Genomic DNA, 24272 nt, shown 5'->3' with positions numbered 1-24272 from the left:
TGGCAGATTTCAGCATGAGCCCCTTTCTAAGGCCTTAACAGCATTGGTGCTTTGTGTACTTATTCAAATATGTAAATATGGTCTACACAAGAAAACAGGTCCAAATAAAAATTGGTGAAAATTATCTGACATTCCATTAGTGTGTCCCTTGTGCATATTTATAGGTTTTTTAAATTTTCAGTCATAGTTCTTTCCTGTTTGTGTTGCACATGCCTAATTCCATTATGTAACTTAAATCTTCAAAAAATTAATACTTGAATGTGAATGAAAAAGTATCATTCAGGACAACTGCTTCAAGCAATTGCAAACAGTTGGGTTCTTTTGTTTTGTTTTGTTTTTTTCTTGTGTTTGTTTTGTTTGTTTGTTTGTTTCTTAAGTTCATTTGATATATGTACAATTCATTTTTTTTTCAAAACCCCAAAAGTTCTTGATATGTATATTCACATAATATTCCTCCATATTTAAATAGTAAGAGTCTTGTAGGTTGAAAGCCAAGTAATCTTCAGTAATATCACCTACTGTAATCCATCAAAAAATAAAGTTTGTTTCATCTTGTCTGGCTATACCCTGGTTGTTGAATGTGAATGGGGGTGGGGATGAGGATGGGGCAGAGTATTGTTCTGTCCTCCGGTAAATGTATTGAATGTGTGTAAGGGTTGAATCCCTGGTATAGTGTTGGGGATCATTGTGATGGTGTTGGGTGTCATTAAGGGAATATCATCAGGAGACCTTCTCATAGCTAGCGTGTAGTCTGGGGGACAGGCGGTCCTAAGAACCACCTCATGTGGATGGATGGACTCACATTCATGATCCAAGTCAGTGTGCTTCATCTGGAGGGACATTATCTCCTCTTCTTGTGCATGGGTAAGATCATTGGTAGTAGTACGTTGTGGGCTACATCTCCTGTGAACATCATGTCTCCGCTTGTCTTTTTTGTAGTACAATGCTGCAAAGGCCAAAATGTTCAGGAACAGCAAAGATGCACCAACTGCAATAGTAACGCTCAATTCTGTCGAATAGTCCCTTTGATCCACTGAAAATGGGCTTGGCTGTTGTTTGGGATCATCTTGTTTGGCTGTAGGAAAGGCTGAAGTAACAGAAACAGAATTTTTCCTTGTTGGTCTGAAAGTATTATCAGTTGACGGCACTTTAGTTGTGGTAGAGGTATACTGTGAAATGTCGTTAAGATTGTGCAGATGAGGTACCAGTTCCAACCAAAGGTTCACTTTATTGGCCCTATAATGTTCTTTAACTCGTGGTTTTAATCCAATGTGAAGATACAGTTGGTCTTTTTGAGAATATCTGGTCCATGCTACTTCTTCAAAACGATTTGGTTTTGTATGGATGAATTTTGTATCTTGTGGCACTGGTTGATTTGGGTCACTAAAAAAAAATAAATCTCCAATGTTACAAAGTATTTCAAAAGGAATTATAAAATTAACATAATTATATTTAATGCTTAAATCTGCCTTTGGACAGAGAAAATGCTATTTCCTAAAATTAGAGGCCTTAATAATCTTGATTAGAAACAGCATTATGCAAATGAACCCTTCTTTTACATAGACTTCAGTGACTTCCCTAGTTCCCAAAATGCTAGTATCTCTCACACTGAAATCTTTTGTTGCTGAGGACAGATTGCCAGCAATGTGGTAACATAGACAAATGTCTATGAGAGACCGGTACAAGAGAACATTAAGCTTTGCTTTTCTTTTTTAGTAACATAAAGCTCATAAGGCTCAGCATTTCAGTTCATACGCAGTATTTGTGGCCTTCCAGAGGTGAAAGAGCATGGGCATAACTCAGTACAACACGTAGTGACTTAGAGTCCAATGGCTGAGGGTAGAAAAGTGTTTTGAACAACTAGTGAAAGAAGAATTAATGAATATGACAAAACTTTTCCTTTTCAAGTTTAAAGTCACATACCTGATGGTCAGAAGTATCAATTTAAAACAAAATAAATTATTAAAATAAGCTATATTATATTTGATGCAATATTTATGTAATTTTCTGTCTCATGGGATAAAAATATTATCAGTGCTGGGGTAAAGTCAGTTACTAATCTAACCATTTTTAACTATACATGTATATTAAATGCTCAGCTTTGCACTTTTCTGGAGACCCCTTAATTGGTTTTGTGTACAAAGTATTTTTAGAATTTCCTCATGCAGAATGTTCACAAAAGTATTTTTTCCCTCTTTTTACTAGAATGTGTAAGTGAGCCAAGGAACATTTCAACAAACATAAATATGCAACCTAATTCTTAATCTCTTATTCATCCTACAAGCGCAGAGGCATTCCCAAGGGAGATAACCAAGGGAAAGCACTGCGTCATTATATCCTGAGTTTGCATACAAGGCTATTCATTATCTGGTACTCACCCAGTTTTTGCAAAGTTTGTCCAGTACGTCATCACCACCGCACTTAGCATGACATCATTTTTGGAGAAATTACAAGGAAATAATTCAGTAGGACCAATCATGGGGATTCCTAGTACGTAAGGAACCTCATCTCCATGGGCTGCATCTGCCCATGCAGGTACCTGATCTGTCTGGCAATGATGGTAGAAGGCATAGAAATATGTAGGCGATCCAAAATTTGAGTGAAGATCTGCTGTAGCCACTGCTGGTGCAACCCACTGGTGATCAGTAAACAAAGCCAGCAGTGTTTTCCTTCTGGTCTCAGGATTGTGTCGATCTGCCCAGTCTGTGTACATAAATTTAATAGTTTCCCTCAATATATCTTTGCCTTCAGGGTATCCGTATAAGTTATCGACAAAATTAGAAACTGCAAAGTCAAAATCACTAGCTGATATGCCATCCTCGCTATCCACAATATTTTCAACAAATTTTAACCCTTCCCCTTGGTTAACTCCCAACATGATGTCATAATTGAGGAATTCTCCTTGTTCCATCAATATCTGAGGATCATCTGGTATCACATCACCATCAATTACTGGTCCAAAGGCTATATGGTATCTTGCTGGTTGAATGTCCTGGTCGACAAGTTCTCTATAAGGCTTCTTCTGTAGACATTCTACCAATTCTACAGTGTCTGACATGTTGCAACCAACTTTCGTAGCCAACATCCTGGCATATTTTGCAGGCTGAAAACTAACTGCCCAGCTGGAGAGAGCCGTTCCGCTTTGAGCTATTGCTCTTTGAAAAAGTCCTGTGGGGAGAAATATTTAAAAACTACTGAAGTGACCTTGAAACAGCTACATACTTGAAAGATTCAAAGGAGTTCTTTGAAACAATAGAAAACTTTAACAGAAGAGGTACTTGAATCTTAATAGTACTGAAATACACAAGATGGTGAGATCTGACTGTCCTTGTACCTACAGGTAATGTATACAAAATAAATGCAATATGCGCAGAAATTGAAGCAAATTATTCTACCTCAATGTAGTCCAGCTGAGGAACAGATTTTCAAAAGAAACTCAGGATGAAAAAGAAGTCGCATTACCTTATATAGGATAACTATTAGCTTGAAAGAAATCCCTAAAGTTAAAGCAATTTATAGGTTGGGGGAAAAGCCAACAAGTCATTGAAGTAGATTGAATTTCTAGATATTGTTCAAGCCACCAGCAGCATGTGTGCATACAAGTATTTGTTAAACAAAGCTAATATACTGCTTTTTTATGTTTTGTTTGGGATTAAATTTGGTTTGAGTGGTGCAATGCTTTTGAATTGCATATCATAGCAAAAGTTTATATTCTGGAGTAATAGATGAGGAGGTACTAGGCAGCTATTAAATTTATAAGTGTCTAAGAGTCAAGATCCTTTCTTTAAAGGAGTTTTTTTAATGAAGGTTTATAGTGATCACACTTACATAAAAAGGGAAATGATACATTTTAGCTTTGTAATTCAGAGATTTAAACATATGTTCAGGTATTCATTGAGGGGAGAGAGTATGATCTGGTGCTGCATATAAACTTGTAGCAAATCCCAAAGACTTCAGTGCAATTAATTTGAATTTATGCTGATTTAACTAGCAGTCTGGACCAGGAATTCCACTCATAGAAATAAGAAGATATGTTTAAATTGATGTTTTCCTCTGCCTTCTGTAAACAATTTTGAGTATAACATGGATGAAAGCCTCACCCCCTTGTAGTCAATGAATGAATCCATTTTTTTTGCTATTGATTTTGTTGCGATCAAAACTCCACCCTTGTTCTGATACTTCTTATGCTCCCTTTGTGCTGGGGCCTTTTCCAGCTCACTTTGGGGAGAGTAGTTCAGGTCCTGAAACAGATTTTGAGTCTGAACCTTGTGCAAAATAATGCTCATCTCTAATATCAGAAACTTAGACTATATTTAGGTAACTGTCACCTTTCCATTTTTTTTGCATTTTCATGGAAGTGCCTCCAGTTCATTTCAGTAGCACATCTTTTGTACTAATTACTGGAAAATATTTTATACTGGACCCTACCTCCTATAGCTTAATGTGGGTAATACAAAATGATCTATAGCATACGTAAATTACGCTGATTTAAGATATATGGGTCAAAATTCGGTTTTACATATGCTGATAGGCAGCTGGAGTAATTCCACTGACTTTGGTAGAGTTGCTTAGGGACTGGAAGTGACATCTGGCCTCACTCACTTAATTTTGCTAAGAATGTGTCTTTGGTTCAATGCTTGATGAATAGCTGGATACTCCCACTAAAGGAACTGGAGCTAAAGTGCTTAGCTTACCTCAGAATTTTATTCCAATAATGCAAAAGATGGCTTTTACTTTGATAAGTAACATATTTCTATTGACAAAAAACTTCCATAGCCTCTAAATCAAGTCAAAGACATGCCTTTACAGCCTCTATTGCAGTATCAGACCCTGTACACTTCAGAAGTTAGTTGGAATTAGTTGCTGGCAGGAAACAATTTACAAGCTTCTGAGGAATTTTAAAATAATTTTAGATTGTATTAGGTCCAAGTCCAAAAGTCTTAAAATCAGATAGGTGTAGGGACTGAAATGTGTAAACTCAAGCCTCTCCTTAAATTTATGAGAAGTCATATCCAAGGTACCATTTCCTTGTAAGATACGAGTAAAAAATATGAAAGAATTTGAGCTATAAAGCAGGTAAAAATACATTTGCATGTTTACAAGGTCAGATATCGAGCTAGTATAAATCAGCTCAAAGTCAGTGGAATTACTGCAGAGGATCCAGGCATTGTAATAAATGCAACTAAATGACAAAACTGAATTTTCACAAAGATGTATTTCATGATACTTCATAATGTTTCTTTTTTGCATATTGTGTAAATCTATTTTTATTGCTTTATTAAATATCTCTAAACAAGGACAGAAAGTGTAAGCTACATATTAAGAAAATGCTGATATAAACACTATGGCTTGCTAAGTGCTACATAAACATTAAATATTGGATTAAGTAAAAGTGGTCAAGTCCTCTGGCCATAAAGTTATCTTAGGAAATTAAACTAAACATCCCTCCTTCTGCTGAAGAGTGCTTACGGAAATATTCCTTCTCTCAAACCATTTGGTGAAAAATGAACAACAATATGAAAAATTGTTTTCATTCTGTCACGTAATTCCTAGCAGAAGTTGGTACCACACAGGATGGAGAGTACATTTTATCTGATAATGTGTATGATTATTATAGTTTCAGACTGATGGAAAGATTTAAATGTTCAATGGACCATATTAATTTGTGACTCCTATTCAAAGTCTCACCAAAGTAAATAATAATTATTTGCATATATTAATCTACATTTTCAGAGCATTTTTTAAAGATGGGTGCTGTTCTGCCCACTTGCAGATGGGCAGCTATGAACAGCACCATCTTGAAACTGGCTGAATGCTTCCTCTCAACTACCAAGGGATCCTTTCAAAGCGAAATGAAGGAAGCAAAGAGAGCATGCGAATTTACAGCTTATGAAAGAAAGTGGTTAATATTGTGAAACAAAAGGTTTTTTGAAAATGTTAAGATATTTGAAAATGTTTGAAAACTTGAAATAACTTTTCTTATTTGAAGCTGACCAATTTTTCTTTTAATACTTTTTTTTAATTGCAGATCTAACCATCCTTAAATGAAACATAACATCCATGGGGATGTGGCACATTGTTCTGTTTAATACAAATTTCATTAAAGCATGTTTTTGCTTTCTTGTAAAAGAAATCCTCAAAAATTTACTTTTAGAATTGGATTTTAAGTATGCATCCGTAAGCTCTCTCCAGTCCCCTCCCAAATCCTTTGATCCACTGTGTTGGTGAATTACTGCATGAGTTTCCCCAAACAAATTCTGTTCCTGGCAGAATTCTGGCCTTGTGTTAGAATATGACAGGATAAAATTTGCTGATAAGAGGTAACACATGACTGTCCAGATACTGTAAATGTGGCATTTCGCATTAATGTCATGTTACACCAAGAAGGTCAAGATTAAGATCAAGTAAGAGTTAGGAGAGGATAAACCAGGTTTCCTCATTCAACCTTAAGGTAAATCCTCTAAGACAAAAGTTATTTTTGTGAGTTCTGAGGAAAATAAGTTGATGCAGTGTGACCCTCAGATTACCGTATAATGAGGTAATGCCTACATCTTGTTCTCATAGGCTAGTTTATAAACAGGCCCTATATAACTGCAGGTAGTTACGGGAAAAAAAGATTTCATTAAAAATAAAATTGTGGAAGTAGACTAAAATTTAAACCACAGTCTATTTTCCACTAGACTTTTCTTGTAAAAGCTATATTTTTCTCTCATTTAAAACAGTGGAAAGGCCTGATCTAAAGAATCTGTCACTTCTATTGACCTCAGTGGGCTCTGCATCACGACTTTGGGTAAATGCAGCTCTTTTAATGTCAGTGGCATTATTTTTTTGACTGGCCAATTAGTCCCCTGTGGAGATACAGCAATGTAAATTAGTGGAGGATTGTATGCACAGGGCACAGTGTGATGTCCCTGGTAAAAATAAACAATACAGATAAAAATGTGTGAAAACAGTAAGAAAAAAGTAATATGATCAATAAGCAATAGCCGTGCAAATGAGAGAAACTGTGTGGAACTGTGGTGCAAAAATCATAGGAAAAAAATTGGGTGCCTCAAATAGCATCTTTTTAATTTCCTGCTGTCTGCCTCAACTAGAGAGAAAAGGTGTTAGTTATGGAATAGGAAAAAACATATAGAAGAAAATCCATTTGCAACTTGGATGCTTTGACAATTTTGGATCATGCATGCAAAACATTCAACCATTCTTTTATTAGATGACAGCAAGTGAAGTTCATGCAGTTTCAGACAAAAGATTTCTGAACTAGGTACTTGTTTCCTTCACACAAAATAATAGTTTTAAGCTTTTCAACTGTTAGCCTGAGAAGAGAAGCTGTGTCATTTTAGTTTTCTTTAAATTCTGCTCCTCATGAGAAACTAAACATGCCTTTCATGACTGTCTGAATATAGATGACCTCGTCTACTGTGAGTATGACTGACTGATTTTCCAGAAAGGACATCCTTAGGTATGAAAGAAAAGAGACAAAAATGGTGCACCAAGAAAATGCTGTTCAGAAGTCTGCTGTAAAGTGTTTCTACAAAACTCCATAGGAAAAAGAAGAAAGTGACCCAAAATTTAAACATGCACAGAAGAGCTGAAGGAGAAGGCGGCTTGTACAGCCTTAAAAAAGTTTGCTGAATATTGAGCTGAACTCAACAGTTCATAGGAACAAAGAGAATATACAGAGCATCACATAGTACTAATGGTGGTGGCATGCAGACACCAAAATTGTCAAAATTTGCAACCTGCATAATACCTTTGGTTGAATTGCTCCAACGGTTACCTTCAGAATAATGGGATAAAGTCAACAGATTGACACATGAACCGCCTGCACCAGATCCAAAAACAGTTATTCTTAATGGGTCACCACCAAAGAACCCAATATTTTCACTAGTCCATCGCAAAGCTTGAATTAGATCAAGGAGGCCATAGTTTCCTTTTGCTGCTTGGTCCCCAGTGCTCAAAAATCCTGTGAATGTAAATGAAAAAAGGAAAGATTAGCAAGTGGTCTTCTGAGTAATCCTGTTGCAATCTTCTAAGAAAGATTTCAAAAGTATATGCCATTAAATATCATGCTACTACATAATTTTCCATATTCACTGGACAACAATTTGCAATTTTGCACTCCTCCTGAAACAAATTGTTTAGTATGCACACTTTTGGCCATGATATATTAATGTAGGGAAGATGAAGATACATCCTGGGTAAAATAGTCATGTAAGTCGTAACAGGTCACAACATACTACTCTCAAAGACTTTGTGCTGATTGTACTAAGTTTAAGAATAAAGGTTTAGCAAACAGATATGCTGCAGTCATTTTGTAAGTGATGTGGTCAACTGTGTATTGCGCTTCTGTATTTAGATGCAGCCATGAGGTTTGCACATGCCTGAGAGGTAACGGTTACACTTCCCTGTAGACTGTGTTTGGTTATGTCCTGGCAACACACTATCTTTTCCTTTTTTCTCCCCCCAAAAATGCAGCTTATGTCACAGGACAAGGTGAGTTGAACAATATGAGCAGCTCTCAACTCCCTGAGTTCTGTCCCATAGTCATTAGCCTGAGTTAATTGAATCTACATTAAATGGATAAAGGCAATTTAAGCTGTTTCCATGACCCCTTAACATCAAAAAGATAAGAGCTCAGGGGTAATCTGGAGAGCACAAGAATTGCTCCCTTTTATTCATACTGGAAGAAAAATGGCAGAACATGTCAGGTGCAGGAACAACTGTTATACACTTCGCTCCCAGCAGTACCCTCATACTTAGTATGGCTGCTCCTGTTCTCATTAGAGCCTACTGACTCTGAAAGGTGGATAACAAAAACTTTGAAGAAAGTCTCTGTTGATAAAAGACATTGCTTTGCTTTTGTTGCAGACCCCATTTGTTGATATTTCCAATTTTCTCAGCTTACTAAACAAATGTTTAAATAATACCAGCATTATGAAGTAGCCCAGCACCTCCATTTGCATATCAAATTGATTTAATGCTCACTAAATCGACAGTGTAACTGTTTTTCAGTACTTGCTTTGTAGAGAAATGCAACCATTACAACAACTATTTCCACATTAATTAGATATTAGTGGGTCTTCTAGTCTCGTCAAAGTTCTACCAATTTAACTCTCTTGAGTGCAGACAGTCTACTCAAAAGAAGTTTACAGCAGTTTTTCAGACAAATGACCCTCAAAAGAGTCCTGCTGTTTCTTTATGACAATAAAGGCAGATCTGGAGACATTTCTGAGGAGAAAGGCATGTGTGCGTATACGTACATAAACTAAGAATTTAACAAGGATAGGTGCATGCATGTACCTGTATCCATGTATATAATGAACATGTCATGTGTTCATGACTCTGATCTGACTTCAAATGGCAAGCTTACACTTGGTATTCTGTCGTACGTGTGGACGTTTATACAGACAGACCTTCTTTGCTGTAACCTGCACTGAAAGCTAATTGGCCTCGCTGCCTCCGTAGTTGAGCTATGCTCCGTTTAGGGCGGGCAGCTTTGTTTGTGTAGGTCAATCCTGGGTTTTGTTACCATGGAGAGGGAACAGGGAAGTGGCATAAGGTGCCAGGCCAGCAATTCTCCCACTTCCAGACCTAATGTACCAGGTCTAATGAGCATACTTCATTCACTGTAGCCGTAGTAAATTGTTACTCTGATACTAGACTTTAAAATAACCGCTATTCTACAACTAAAACCTGCCACATTTACTACTTAACTGCATAAAAGAGCAAAGTAGCATCACTGCCATAGAAGAAAATAACACCTTGGTATTCAGGGAAAGCCCAGAAGGGAAGTCATAAATATAATTAATTCATTCTCATTTTACTATCACAGCTCAGTACTCAACTGAGATGAACATGATGTTATTTTACTCCGCTTCACTCTCTCTTGGTTTTTTCTGTGTAGCCAGAGGGGCTGGTGTGCTTGCCTATGTGAAAGGATGGCCCCAGTCTAATCCTTCCTGCACAGAAGCATTCATTCCTGTCTTCATACTCCAGTAAAATGTTGTCCCCCATAAACAGTTTTTTAAGGACGCAGAGAGATGATGTCTTTGAATCTATGACAGCAAATCTAATGAAGGCTTCCTACCCAGTCTCACTGCCTTTGTCAGCCTGCTTGGAGTTGAGGGATGGTACCAGTGACTGTAAGAAAATTAAAATGTAGGAATTGATGGGAACTACAGGATCCTGTGGCTGCACATGCTGGGAGAGCCTTCTCCTTTCTTTGCATAAGTATATGACTGCGGAGAATCAGTGACAAATCATTCATCATATTAAGCACATAAATGACTGCACTGATTTAAGGGATTAGAGGAACGATTGACACTGGCTGTCCTCGAAACATAAGCAAGCAATGAGATGACAGCAGTTACAGCAGTTACCGAAATGTTGCCCTAAACAAGTCCCTCTTTCCTTTTTTCCCTTCCCTGGCTTGCAGATTCCCTGAGCCTGGACAGGATCTGCTCTCAGCAGAGCTGCAACGTTGGTTCTGTAGATTTCTCAAAGTGAGTCCAAGGCATTTATTAGGAAAATAGGTGGCAGGGTTATAGCTGAGATACAGTGATTGCCCTGAAGGAAAACAAATGCTAACACTCAAACTTTCTGAAAAAGTTATTTTCTGTACTCTGTATAGTATGCAGCAAAGTAGGAAGCGTAAGTCTTTGCCTGGGAAAGCAACAGGTTAAAATTATAGGTAAAGCCTTAGGGCAATCCCCTGCTGTTAAATAAGTTCACATCAAGCTTGATGAGGAAATGGGAGATCCTTGGGGAACTATAAATTTACTATTTTTAAAGAATCTTGGTGAAAAGGATCTTAAAAAGAGAGCAAAAGAAGAAATGTCTCCTATCACTAAAAGTAGACATCAGGAGCCTTGCATTCAGTTCAGGACATGTGCCAGAAGGGGGAGCTTTCAGTTTATTTAAAAAAATAAAAAAATAAAAAAAAAAAAAGGAAAAGAAAAGAAAAGAAAAGGAAGTATTAGTAATATTCTCCTCATTCATCTATATTAGACAAATTATGACTTGTGTCCAGAGCAACAGCTCCGATGCAGAAGAAGTATCTCACACCTCCTCTGCAAGAACCACATTGGCTGACTTCCATATCTACACAAGATGGATGATTATTGATGTTGACTTTCATGACATGAAACATTTCTATCTCATTTTTCAGAACCATAAGAAGCCTGTTAATATCACCACCTGTTCATGCTTTTTTTCGTGCATGCGGTAGTATCAGCATGGCTTAGAAGCATTCAGGATGTCATGAAATCAGAGATAGGACTGATAAAACAGATGAGGTTTTTCTTTCCAGTTTGTGGTTTGTTTGTTTTTTTTCTTTTTCTAGTGAGAAGCACCTCAACACAGATAAACTCATCTAACTAAACACCTGTAGAGAAATGCTTTAACACACAGCATCATACCCAGTTTGTAGGTCTGTGGGTGCAAGCACTTATTCCTATTTATCACTTAAATAAAATAGAGATTGCAACAATATGTTTTGTCTTTATCCCAAGAGGAGTTTTCAGTACGTAATTAATATAGATACCATGCATTTCTATGCATTTCTGTGACAAGATCATTACATTATCTAGATATTAAGCTAGCAATTTTGAGTCACAGAGGAGAACCTGCTCTTGCTAGAAAGGGCTTGTGTGTCTGAAAGCTTGTCTGTTTTTAAACTGAATCAGCTAGCCTATTAAAATATATTATCCCTTCCTGCAAACACCGTCTCATTATTATCCTTGGATTGTCATCTCACCAAGAACACTGTCATACCCTACCACCTTCCGCTCTTGTAAGAAAAGTGAAGTAACTTATTTCTTACTTTAGTCATTCCAGGAAGGCATTCGCAAAAAAAACCCTTATTTTTGCATTATTCTCTAAAAAGGTCAGATTGAGCTAATTTTGTTCCATAATTAAGTCCTTCTACTGGAAATATTCCAATCATCAGCTGAACAATTGCTATTTTATATTCTGAATGGAGAGGTTATCTCTTCTTTTATCTCCTCCAAAGGAGCAGACTCTAATAGAATTATGGAAGTGAGGATATGGTCTTTTGTGAGTTTAAGAAAGAGATTTATTAAGCTCATTTGGACCATTTCTCTGTTACATGTCCGTTAGACAAATAGGCAGAGTGTGCCACAACCAGGCCCTGTATTTTGTGTTAAGATAAATTTTAATGCTTTATAGGATTATCTGCCTGGGTAATGATGTATGCTTGCCATTCAGATAAATCTTTTTTTAATATGATTCCAGAATTTTTGAAGAGTAAATAAAATAATAGAGTTGGGGAACTTAAAATATTTTGTTGCAAATCTTAGTAGATTGAATTATTTTAAGCTCTGGCCTAAGTTGAACGTTCAAATTAATGCAGAGGGGAAAGCCAAGACAGAATTTTTCCTAATGAAAGGGACTGCTACAACCCGATGATGGGTAAAAGACTAGGTGCAGGCTGGTGGGTACGAAAGTGCCATTTCACATCACAGAGAACCAAACCTTCCCTCTGGTGAGCTCTGTCCATATAAGTGTTTCATAACCCAGCAGCCTTCGTGGCTGGATGCAAGTAAGGGGCAGAATGTCTTGTTGGACAAAAAAAAAAATAAATATCTGCCTGCGAGAAAATACACAGCAACAAATGCTACTCTAAAAATAAAGCACAAGAGCTTACAAAAACTGGTCTGACGTGCTTAAAGGGTTTTTTCAAAGAGCTGTGTTACTGAAAGCAGTAACACTTAGGACTTTAATATTACCCACCTGTTTAGGCATGTGTTATAATAATTTACCTATGTTTCCAATTACAATTTCCTATGCAGTCAAATCTCATCTTTTATTTTATTAAAATCAAATGTTAAAATGTACAAGTATAAATGCATCAATGCATAGTGGAAGAATACAGGACGTATTTTGAGGGAAGAATTTATATTCCCTCTGGATTGCAAGTTCCTTGGTTAGGACTTTAGTTTGACACCCTCTATTAATATTGAATGGTAATTGCCATGTACAGAAAATTTCAGTTGCCCTTTAAACTATACCTACTCAGTTGGAAATGTGAGCAAGATAAGCAAATTTTAAGCAATATAGTTAAAGAGCACATTTGTTTTCATCTTAGACATCTTTCTTGAATTCGCATCAGTTAACTAATCTGAATGAATTAAGTGGGCAGCAGCACTGTGAACATTAATGTATATGTGATATTCATGAAGCACAGGATACTGTTCCTTGCTTTGCTGACCAGCACATCCTGATATTAATAGCATATTTTAATAATGGATAAGGGGTAAGGTGACTAAAAGGACTAGGAAGTCCCATAAGAAATATATAGGAGAACATAAACTATTCAGTGCAAGAAAAACATTCCTTTGTAAACATCTGCAATATACCTCTGCTCGAGAATCAGATAAGCAAGTCTTCTGAAAATGCTGCTCAATCAGGAGTTTTGTATCAAAGTCATTTAATATATAAAAAAGAAAAGGCAACATTAGCAAAGTACTCCTCTGTTTCTGTAGCTTTCTACCACATACATATTAATAATAAGATTAATGATTTTGGAAGTGCAAAATTTTAGCTTAACTCCACGAGATGTGCAAAGTATCATCCTACATCATTATGCACTATTCCCTGGTTGTTTAAGATACGTGACACACTGCATTTATACACAGATTTTATTTTGATTTTGTGTATAGAAGATAAATAAATATGTCAGAATCTTTGCAGGTGGACACACTGTACTTTTAAACAATTAGAGGACAAATGTTCTGTTGCAAAATATTTGTTAATAGATGTATGTTGTCAGGTTGGACAGGACCCTGAGCAACCTGGTGTAGATGAGATGTCCCTGCTCATTGCAGGGGGGTCAGACTAGATGACCTTTAAAGGTCCCTTCCAACCCAAACCATTCTATGAGTCTATGATTCTATACATTATATGCATATATATTTGCAAACTATTAACTTTTCATATAATAAGGTTATATGACTGGTCACATAAATCGTTCAAAAACTTACTTATATTTTCTGATGTCATACTATAAACTTTATAAATCCAGGACAAGCACCTTCCATACAGATAGCCTTGCACTGATTTTTTTCAGCCCACAACTCTGGGTTTGGATGTGTTAGGCTTGTATTTCTACAATGATCAAATTGTGACTACCAAAAGAGCTGAATGTGCCATATAACACTGATAGAAGTGATGAGGGGAACAGGAAGGGTTCTGATATGAGGCCAATTCAATTGCAAATGTTCTAGAGCTGTGGAATTTTTTTGATTTTTTTTTAACAAAGACTGTCTTATAGAATGAAAAACCATCCATTCAATATGGCTGGACTGTATGGCTGACTTAAAAACACCTCAGAAACTGAAAAGTTTCCTGTGCATAGTTGATCCCACTATTCACGTAACCTCAGTCGCTCAGTTAAAAACTAGGAAACAGCTCAACTATTTTAACTGTCTTTTACTTAAGCTGTGTTACTGTAAGAACAGTACCTCAAGGTTAAGTGTATGAACAATAAACCGTACCACGAGTAATGCAATACAGCTGCAGTAATTTATTAATTTACCAAATTCTAAAGTGGTGCATCTGTGAGGTAGAATTGCTCAAATATACCAACAGTACCAACTTCAGTGGCTAGTGCTCTTGCCCCAGCAGTTAGCCTTTGGAAATTGCCATTCATTTCACCAAAGTGAACAATTTACAGAATTGAATCAGTAAATCTAAGAACGTGTAACTATATCCTTCAGCATTTTGACCGTATACAAGGAGAAAAGTGTGTGATGATGTATAAACTCTGATGTGCTATTTCAGCGTTACTATTTTACTGTTGGAATTTATAACACTCCTCCCAGAGTACCAAATCCTTTGAATTAATATTAGTGAAGTAGCTGGAGCCTACAAAAAGGCTGGCCTTTCCTTGTGCCTCTTTGAAACAATGCAAGTTTTCACTTCCTTGCATTTTACTTAAATATCTTCTCCTGTGAGAGGTTAAACTAACTGAAGCCTGCAAGTTACAGAAGTCCCTTACAGCTGTTTCAGTCTGGCATCTGTCACTTGCCAGCGCTGCTGCATTACAGCAAACTTCTAGTACAGAGGCAGATTGCGAGAGAGCAAGGTGTCTCACACCAGAGCACTTCATTTCGTTGTCAAAGATGTATTGGCGCGACTTTACTGGGTGCGATGCAGCCCAAAGCAGGTTAACCCTCGGTCTTTTTCCAAAACACAGGTTCTCATTCACAGGCTATGTCAAAGTCCTTCAAATGACAAAAAAAGTCTGGATGAAGCCAGATTTTTTTTTTCTATCCTGGAAAGATTATCCTTAACGATTACAGAAGGAAGGAAATTGCTTAGATTTACTGTGATATTCTTGGCAAGTATGCTGTAGATGTTGAAACAGTCTGAGATTATAATTTCTAGCATTCTCTGAAGGCTGTGAGAAGAGGGTGACTCTCTTTGCCTTTAAAGTTTCAGTAAAGAGATGATAAAAGTCTGAGAGTGTTTTCAAAATCTTTAGCTGCCTCTTCTTCATCTGGTCAATGGTTATTTTCCATTCTGCCTTGACTGTCATGTCGGGACGGTTGTGGGCAGTCCCTCAAGTTCTGGGTATTTTCTACGTGCGAGACATTCACATACCAGTCCCTGTGACAATCCCATGCTTGCGTGTGGGGGTCATGGTACAGGGCAGGCCCACACGATGAAGCAGGTCCATGTTTGTTTGTAAAGTATCGAGCTGGCCGGTGTCTCTGCCTGCAGCACGGCACGGCGCGGTGTTGTTTCTCTCCAGCTCTCCCAGCCCGCATGTGAAGCGTGACCGGTTAGTAGGTCACAGCTCCCGCGGCGTGTGGCAGGCTTGTCAGACGCGGGGCAACGGTCAGAATACAAAAAGTCAGATGTTTGTAACAGTACTGTCAACTGCAGAGACAAGTTTCACAGAAGCAATTCTCTAAGCCTGTGTGGTAGAGTTGGTATCGGGGTGGGAAGTGTAAAGTGGTCCTGTGCTCTGCAGGCAGTTCTTGCAGCCAACGTTCTGGCTTCAGCACAGGGAGCACGGATAAAAGGGGCTTCAGCTGCCCTCTGCTTGTCAGACCTCTACTCTAAGTACAACATAGCCGGTCCGGAATGATCACCTGAGACATCAGCTCTATAGCGGCTTATTACAGACGATCTGTACTGAAGAGTCAACTGAAAGTCTGGTAACGATCTCAGAGATACTTTGAAAGAGTTATATAAGCAACAGGGCTAGTCCACTAGAAGTGATCTTTAATACTGATTTCTGGGTACGCTGTAAAAGGAAAAAAGAAGAGGAGGAGGCAAGTCTAGTCTCAGAAATACAGCTGCAGAAACTAAATTTACAGGATTTTAAGTGATATGTACTGACACATATCAGAAAGTAGAAGTAAGCCTTAAGAACTGATGAATGACATTTGGCATAGGCGGACACAAAAGGCAGCTGGAGTATGTTTGATTTGATTGTTTCCTCTTCTTCTTTAAAAATACAGAAAAAAGATGGGGTTTGCTATACAAAAGAGCAGATATCTATGAATATTTTTGTCTTTGAAAAAAGCAATTCTGCTGCCAGCAGAGAACATCTGTTTAAATGCCTTCCACAAGGTAAAAATCATAGTTATTAGTACATGGCTGAGTCATGCTCTAGGGCAACACAACTTTTAGTTTAAAGTATTTTTAAGTCGCGTACAAACTTTTCACAGGAAATGAATAATGGTGTATTACTAAGTAATACAATAGCAATGCTTTTATGAACCATTACCTTTGAGAACTTTAACAAAAATATAAATAAAATCAATAGTCTCTAAAAGACAGCATGGGCAAACCCAAATATTATAGGATAAAGTGTGGAATAATAAAAATCAAACACATACTGATCCTTTTAAATATACTCAGCCAAAGCCCAAATGATAAGGAAGGACTACATGAGAGAACAGAAAAGTCCATAGCCAAAGCCATCACTTGACTTTCCTACTTGGCAGAAGAAAGCGATGCCCCGAGGGAGAGATTCTTGTCTTCGCCGGGATTGAGTGCACAGCTGTTCCAGTCCTACTTACTTCAAGTAGTGCAATATGCAAAATTAAGTAGCCCACAGCACACTGCATCAAATATCTGTCCTTTAGTATGGGCTTTCAGCATCCCCATTTTCAGTAGCAAGATCAGAAAGAAGGCATTAAGATATCCTACTCTTTCATGCAATAAGCCATAATTTTTAACTTTAGATGATACAATTAAAGGGAGCAGCTACAAACCTGGAAAGCATGTTGTAGTGGAGTTAACAAATATCAATGTTCTTAAGGTGCAAGGCTTTAAAAATCAAAATCAACTGCATAAAAAGTCTGCTTTCCATTTTCCTTCAAGATTTCTGCAAAATGAGTTCATTATCTCAAGATAGCCCAGATGGTACTTGGAAGATCTTTCTACCAAATATATTTGAGAAACTTTTGCTATATTATGAGCTGTGTAATATGTGCAGCTACTTGGAACTACATACAGTTTAGCTTCGGCTTTCAAAAGTATCTTTTAGGTAGTACACCTTAATTGATTTTCATGTGCCAGAGAACACTTTTTCTAGCTTAGGCCTGGAAATCATCTTTGCTTTATAATGGTCACTCTGGTTGTATATTACTATATGTTTTCAGTAATACCACATGATTTTTCAGAATTTTGCGTATGTATGTAGATGAGAGAAAGGATGGGTTTAATTTCACTACAAGGGAAAATACATATCTTGAAAAAAAAAATAATTACAACTTCCATTGAGAGGGACACCACCATAATTTTTGATACTTCTTTTGATACTTCAACGCTGTGGTGTTGAGATTTGCGATGAGGGTCCAATCAATGCTAATATATATTCTATTAGCTGATGAAAGGGAAGTCAGAAATCTTCACGTAAAACCATATACGCAAGTCACTAGTCAGAAGCCTAGCAGCTATTTGAAAGTGCAATCTGTCAATCAGAACACAGGAATTATGGTGCTAATTTACTGTGAACTCAAATCTCCTTGTTTGAAAATAAGTAGAAAAGATTAACCATTGGACCAGTTTACCAAGAACTGCATTCAATATGTCATCATTTGCATTTTTAAATCAGAACTGGAGGCTTTCTAAAAATATGTCACTGTTCAGATATGATTTAATTCAAGGAAGTTTTATAAACAGTATAATACAGGTATAGGTCATACCGATCATCACAAAAATGCCTACTCGCTTTTGAATATATGAGTTAAACAACATGTGAGACTTAAATAATCAAGATCTGACTTCTGTAGCCTGACCAGTGCAGATAGACCCTTTAAATGTACTGGGAATTTAAATAAGTTTTGAGAAAGCCTGAGAAATAAAGCTTTTCTATCTTCCTTCTGTCTCTCTTCCTCTCCCTTTCCTCTTCCCTTCCCTTCTCTTTTTTGCAAAGCTTAATCTTATTTAATCAGTATCAGCATTATTCTTGGAGTTCTGTTATTCATGTGAATTTATATATGTGTCCACCATGGTCTTTGAAATATACGTGGGGGCACACAATCAATTTATCGCTTGACAAATCCTTGGGAGTACCTGGCAGTATTTTTACCCCTGTGATAACAATCTGCCATGCTCTCTACAGACGCTATGTCATTGACCAACTCCTTAAACCTACCTGTGGCATTACATCCACATCTGTTTCCTTGCTGCAACACAATATGCAGCGGTAGCACAGTGATCAGAAAGATGACATTCTGCTCTGTCCCTTTAGACACCTACAGGCATATTTGTCTTACTGAAGACACTATATTTGTGGCTGTCTTATCCTGCATGTAAGAAAAAATTCTGATAAAAAAAAAGTAAGTAGAAAAGCAGCAACCCAGTTTCAGTTTGAACTGTAAAGTGAGGCACGTTGGAGCACACCGCAACACCACCATAATTACAGCACATCAGGTTATATATCACAGCTTGTTATTGCAGCTGCCATTTGTGTTTATGATGGCAGAGATGTTGAATCTATTCTTACCCAGACAGAAGGACTTGTCCAACAGTGAGAAAGGTAAGAAATATAGCAGGCTTTTGACTTATACCTGTGGACCTCTAAAAGCATGTGGACTACTTTTCAGGGGCCAGAGATCACTAAGAAAAGCAAACCAATTAAGAGCAAATGCAAACGTACTTTATGACCATCTGAGCCACTTGGGAAAACTTTGAGAGGTCTGTAACAAAAATATGTTGCAAACAACTATCTTCATACACAGGCTTCTGCTAGCAACATTCTTCCACTGTCATTGCTATTAACTGAACACCAGAAACATTTGTAAAAGTATATATACCTAGACAGAGGTATTAAATCTAATTTTCTGGTAAATATCTATCAGTTCTGGTAAAATGTGAAGTAACTAAGAATTAACTGGATGACCATATGCCCGTTCCTTTCTCACACGGCATCCTGCCTCTCCTAGTACAATTTTTGCTTTCTGCTGTGTCTGACTTTCCAAAGAGCAAGATGCTTTATCTCTTCACAAAGATTTTACTGCGCTGCAACACACATTTTGTGTCTTAAAGGCAGGGAGCTGAAGAAAAGTCAGAAATAGGATGAGGGAAGCCGTTAGAGAGACAGTAACTGCCATTTACCAAAAAAATGATTGCTATTAAACTATTCCTCCCCAGCAGAATCCTGAGGGATTTGGCCACTGCTGACTGTACAGCTGTTAAACAAAACAGTAGGACATAAAAGATGTGTACTAATATAGAAATAATACACACAACTCCTGTTTATCTCTTCAGAGCAGTCTTATAAAATACCTGGTCATATGCATATCCCCTAGCTTTTCTAGCAACAATTTAAATAAATACAAGTTGTCAAAAATCATCCTTAGTCCAAGGAAAAGGAAGCAAAAAAGCCTCAAATCCACCCAAAGTTAATTGAGGCTAGAATCACTGCAGCTTTGTCTATTGCAATTTCACATTGGTGCACTTCAATTAAGGCATAATAAGAGTGGAAAGTAATTTATATTTATAGATTAGATGTCATCTGTGAAAAATCACTGATTAACTCAAAGTAGGCTTCTGGAGTACCAGAAGACCAAATGTTGTAGTACTCTGAGTTTTGCTTTTCAGTTAACACCTTGATACCACAAAAGCCAAGCTGAAATACCTTTATTGAAAGGTATTAGTAAGAAATACTTTATACGCGTGGGCACACGAAGACACATGCTATTGGCATGTCGATCTTCAGGCCTCACCAAATAAAGTTTCATTCACCAATAAAGTACCAACACAAAACCACCTGTATTGTTTCCAATAATGGTCTCAGATGTTTATTCAATTGTTGACAGGCAACTTTTTAACTCTGTTTTGTTACAATTAGACAATTCTTTGAAAGATTGCCTACTGCAGCCTCAACTAAATGCAGGGCTCTATTTTTCTGTAAAATGTTGCACCCTTTCATTTTGCTCCACAATGAGTATCATATAATTACCACCATATCATCTGAAAATATACGTTTACCCATCTACAGACAGACCAGGCTCATTGCTATTCTAAATCTAACTAATTCTAGTGAAGTCAAGAAAATTTGCCAGTTCAAACGAAGCAACTCTGTGCTTCCAGGCCATTAATCTTTTGAGATATGTGAAAGCGTGACATTAATAAGTGCATTCATAGATACTGCATCAAATACACAGCATCAACAAAGTGGTTAAACTAAGTAATATTTAATGAGTAGCAGAAAATAATTGACATTTCAGAGAATTAAGTATGTAAGATGACTGGAAGCTGAAGTAAGATTCTGGAAATCTTTGAAAAGAAGAACATGTGTACATATGCCACCCAGCTCCGAATATTTAAAGATTTCTACAACAAATACAGTGAAAGAAAACCAGAGGCCAGCTGAGGTAAATACACTGTTAAAGATGCTAACTTTGCATTTACTGCCCCTGTGTTCGGTCCACAATAGGAAGGCAGGTATTCAACATTGCCTAGTTGGAGAGTAGCACCTAACAGCCTCATCTAGCATGGCTAGTTTCACCTTTTTGCCATAAGAATACAGAAACCTGGTAAGTAGCAAAGTGAGGAAAATAAAACCCACAAAACCTAAATGATTTCATGTTTCTGTCACGTATTTTAAAATGTAACACTTTTTTGAAAGCTGCTTTACAATTATAAAGTAATACTTTGATACAATACAATTACATGGTCTAGAGTAGGAGGATTCTTTTATGGGGAGGGTAATATTCTTCAGTTACTCACATTTGGATGAAATTAGGTGTCTTGAAGCTTATAACACCCACTTACAGCCAAACTGAGAGAAGCAACACAAGTCAGAGGTCACAGGGAACAAATGCTCAGTCCCGAGCAAGAACTGAATTTGTACAGAATGGTCATGTCTAATAAAACAGTGCTCAAAAGAGGACAAGAACGTCAAGCACTTCCGTAAGGCAGCTAAAAAACATGGCAAAGAGTGGCTCACTCAGAGGCATCAGTTTTCTGTTTTGCCATTACAATTCTTAGAGCTTACTACAAAGTGAACTAGTACGCACAGTATTCACACAGTAAGTAAAATGATGCTAATTTGTTTTTCACACTTAACCAAAGACCACAAGTTCTAAAGGCACTTCTTAGCCTCAGATGCGTTGGAAATCTAATCTGTGCTAATTTCTCCCAAAACAGATGGGGCAAGAATTAAACTGTGTAGACCCTTTTAAGCTTCCATTCTCACTAGGTCCCCTTTTGGGACAAATAATGTTAATTTCTCAGGGTTTTATTCTCCTGCACTTATTTCTCTTAAATAACTGAAAGCAGCCTCATTAATTGTATAGGAAGATACACTCAATGGGAGAAAAGTCACAGAATTTGGACCTTGAAGGGATTATGTTATATATGCAAAGCTTGTCACTAAATCCAGTATTTTTTTGCACAGACAGTACAATAGTATCTGTGTTATTTACAATGGGAAAATGTTTCATTCCAGTCCAAGAAATATCATTACCTATGGCAAGTAAATAAAGTCAGAACTATGCCAGTAAACCTCATTCATGTACATCACTTGAAGGCAGGAGGCATGAACTTATAAGACTAACGGCCACCTCATCTGAAAATACAGCTCGCAGACAGTAGGTATTAACAGGCGGCTTTAGCTGTTGTTTATTATTGTAAATGGCTTAAAACCTCACCACAGCCCTGGGCTTAACTATGTTAGAGAGGTAACAAAGGGTGTTCTTAGGCTTTGTGCGAAGGAAAGGAATCAACATGTACAAAAGAAAAGTTGGGAAAAAGAGATAACATTAAAAGAATGTTTATTTAACCAACATGACTCACAGTTTCTCAGTAGCCTAAGAGGAGCAGATTTCTGGCCATGCTGTTGCAGTATCATAATCTTGAAAAAAAAGAAAGTTTCAGAAAACCTGCAGTAGCCAGTTAGAGGATACCTTGTTCTCCTGGAGCTGCTGCACCTCCTTACACAACATCTGCCCTCTCTCCCTCCTCTAAGTCAGACTTTTCCATATGGCGTGTAAGCAAGCCCAAGTCCCAAGGTTTACTCTGATTTCAGTCATGATCTGCTCCTTGAGGGAGCAGGTTGAGGGAACAGAGCATAAATGGTCTGTTACTCTTCTTCCTTTCTATGACATTTATACTTTGTCCTGAGTTACTCTGGAATCAGGATGGTTTACAGTGTGTTATGTTTTTATCCTGACCCTGCATAATAAGGTAGCAGTAATACTCAGTTCGTAGGGACAAGGAGATACAGCACAAAGAGAGGAGCGACACACCCAAGGATTACAGAGGAAAGTTGTGGTGGAAGAGGTAGTTGAACCTGCCTCTGAATTACGAGGCCAGAAAGAGGATTTGGTAGACTTAAGCAATGTAATAGTTAGAGACTTATTGTGCCATTATATCTTGAAGATTTTTTGCAACCACATGCTCACCTTGAAAATTGCAGTGTGAACGTTCTTTTAACATACTGTATAATGTAAGCTGGGTGGTAAGTGATGAAATAAATTGAGTTTTAATAGACTTTGCTCAACAACACACCCCAAATGACACATCAGTAATTACCATCAGATCTCAAGCAACATCCTGACAGAGTTACTGAATGTAAAGCGCATCTGCTGGATTGCAATGGATTGCATTCTTGGTATGCTTGAGATTTGTCAGAAAATGTATTTATACTCAACATTAATTCTGCTGACTCCGAGGATTGTTTCAGTTAACAAAGGCATCTCTGACACTGCAATACAGAATCATGTCCCATTTCTGGCAATGTACTGCTAGCAAAATACCAGCTGTTTTCAGTGGAGGATCAGTATGATACAGTAAGTTGATGTGCCAGCTTGATTAATCTTTATACGATTTCTCAGCTTCTAACGTAACGTGCATAACTTTATATTTGTAGTCAATGGTGCAGAACATCACTTGACAGTTAAAGTACTTATGTTCTTGTTCTTTACTCACAAGACAGTTACTGAAGAAAGAAAGTTCATCTCTTTAAATTTGTTAACTTCTGGAAACAGCAGGGATGGGTTGACTACATAGACTATAGAAAGGAAGAGAGTGGCTCAATGACTAGCAGTTTCATTTAGGATCATTCTGTATATCATTGCTGTTTTCCTCCATCAGAACAAAAGGTACCACATGGTTTTTGCTTTTCAATGATCCAGCAGTCAAATTCAAAGATGATGATGATGAATCGTAATTTCAAAATATTAAGTTTGAAAATGTTTTGCCTGTTCTCATGGAAAACTCATATATCATTTAAGAAATAGGTAGAATATGTCCCTAAATATTTACAACTAGTCTCAGTAATTTTAAGACAGTATATTTCTATCCAGGATAGAAACTAAAACTTCTACTATATCCTTCTTTCTTCTCCTCAAAATCACAGTTCATTGCTGTAAGTTGGGAAGACTATTTAACAGCATTATGGAAGATCATTTAAAAGCATGACGGTGGTGGAATACTGTGCTCCCTTCTGCTGTCAATATGTCAATCTCCAGCTATCACATTCTATATGATCAAACCTTGAACTGATTTTTTTTCCCAATACTCTCAATACTTTTTCATTTTTTTAAATATATAGTTTATATTAAGTTTCCCTGTGTCATTAGTTATATTTGTTAAAAACTAAAACACATATATTGGTGTCTGCTTCATTTTAAACCATTTTTAAATACTGCTGTGCAGCACCCCAGCTATTGTTTCACAATATGTATACATCGTAGTCAACAACGTGCTGTATCTCACAATAAAAGAGACTGAACAAAAATAATGTTGTGCAAAGTATGAAAATTATTTACTTTAGTACTGTA

At 37.2% G+C, this 24272-nt stretch overlaps 1 protein-coding gene across 1 annotated transcript; it reads right to left on the bottom strand.

The window, feature by feature from the left end:
* Positions 1-560: 560 nt before the first annotated feature.
* Positions 561-7966, bottom strand: NLGN1 (neuroligin 1; the record flags this gene model as incomplete). Its single annotated transcript, XM_009706021.1, has 3 exons — positions 561-1383; positions 2379-3168; positions 7754-7966. Coding segments are annotated over 3 exons (1826 nt in total), but the record flags the coding sequence as incomplete, so codon positions are not given.
* Between the last annotated feature and the right edge of the window lie 16306 nt (positions 7967-24272).

The sequence above is a fragment of the Cariama cristata genome, unplaced genomic scaffold (genome assembly GCF_000690535.1).
Source record: "Cariama cristata isolate BGI_N322 unplaced genomic scaffold, ASM69053v1 scaffold6458, whole genome shotgun sequence".
Classification (NCBI taxonomy): domain Eukaryota; kingdom Metazoa; phylum Chordata; class Aves; order Cariamiformes; family Cariamidae; genus Cariama; species Cariama cristata.
The sequence above is the reverse complement of the archived record's forward strand: the minus strand, read 5'-3'. Positions and strand labels throughout refer to the sequence as shown.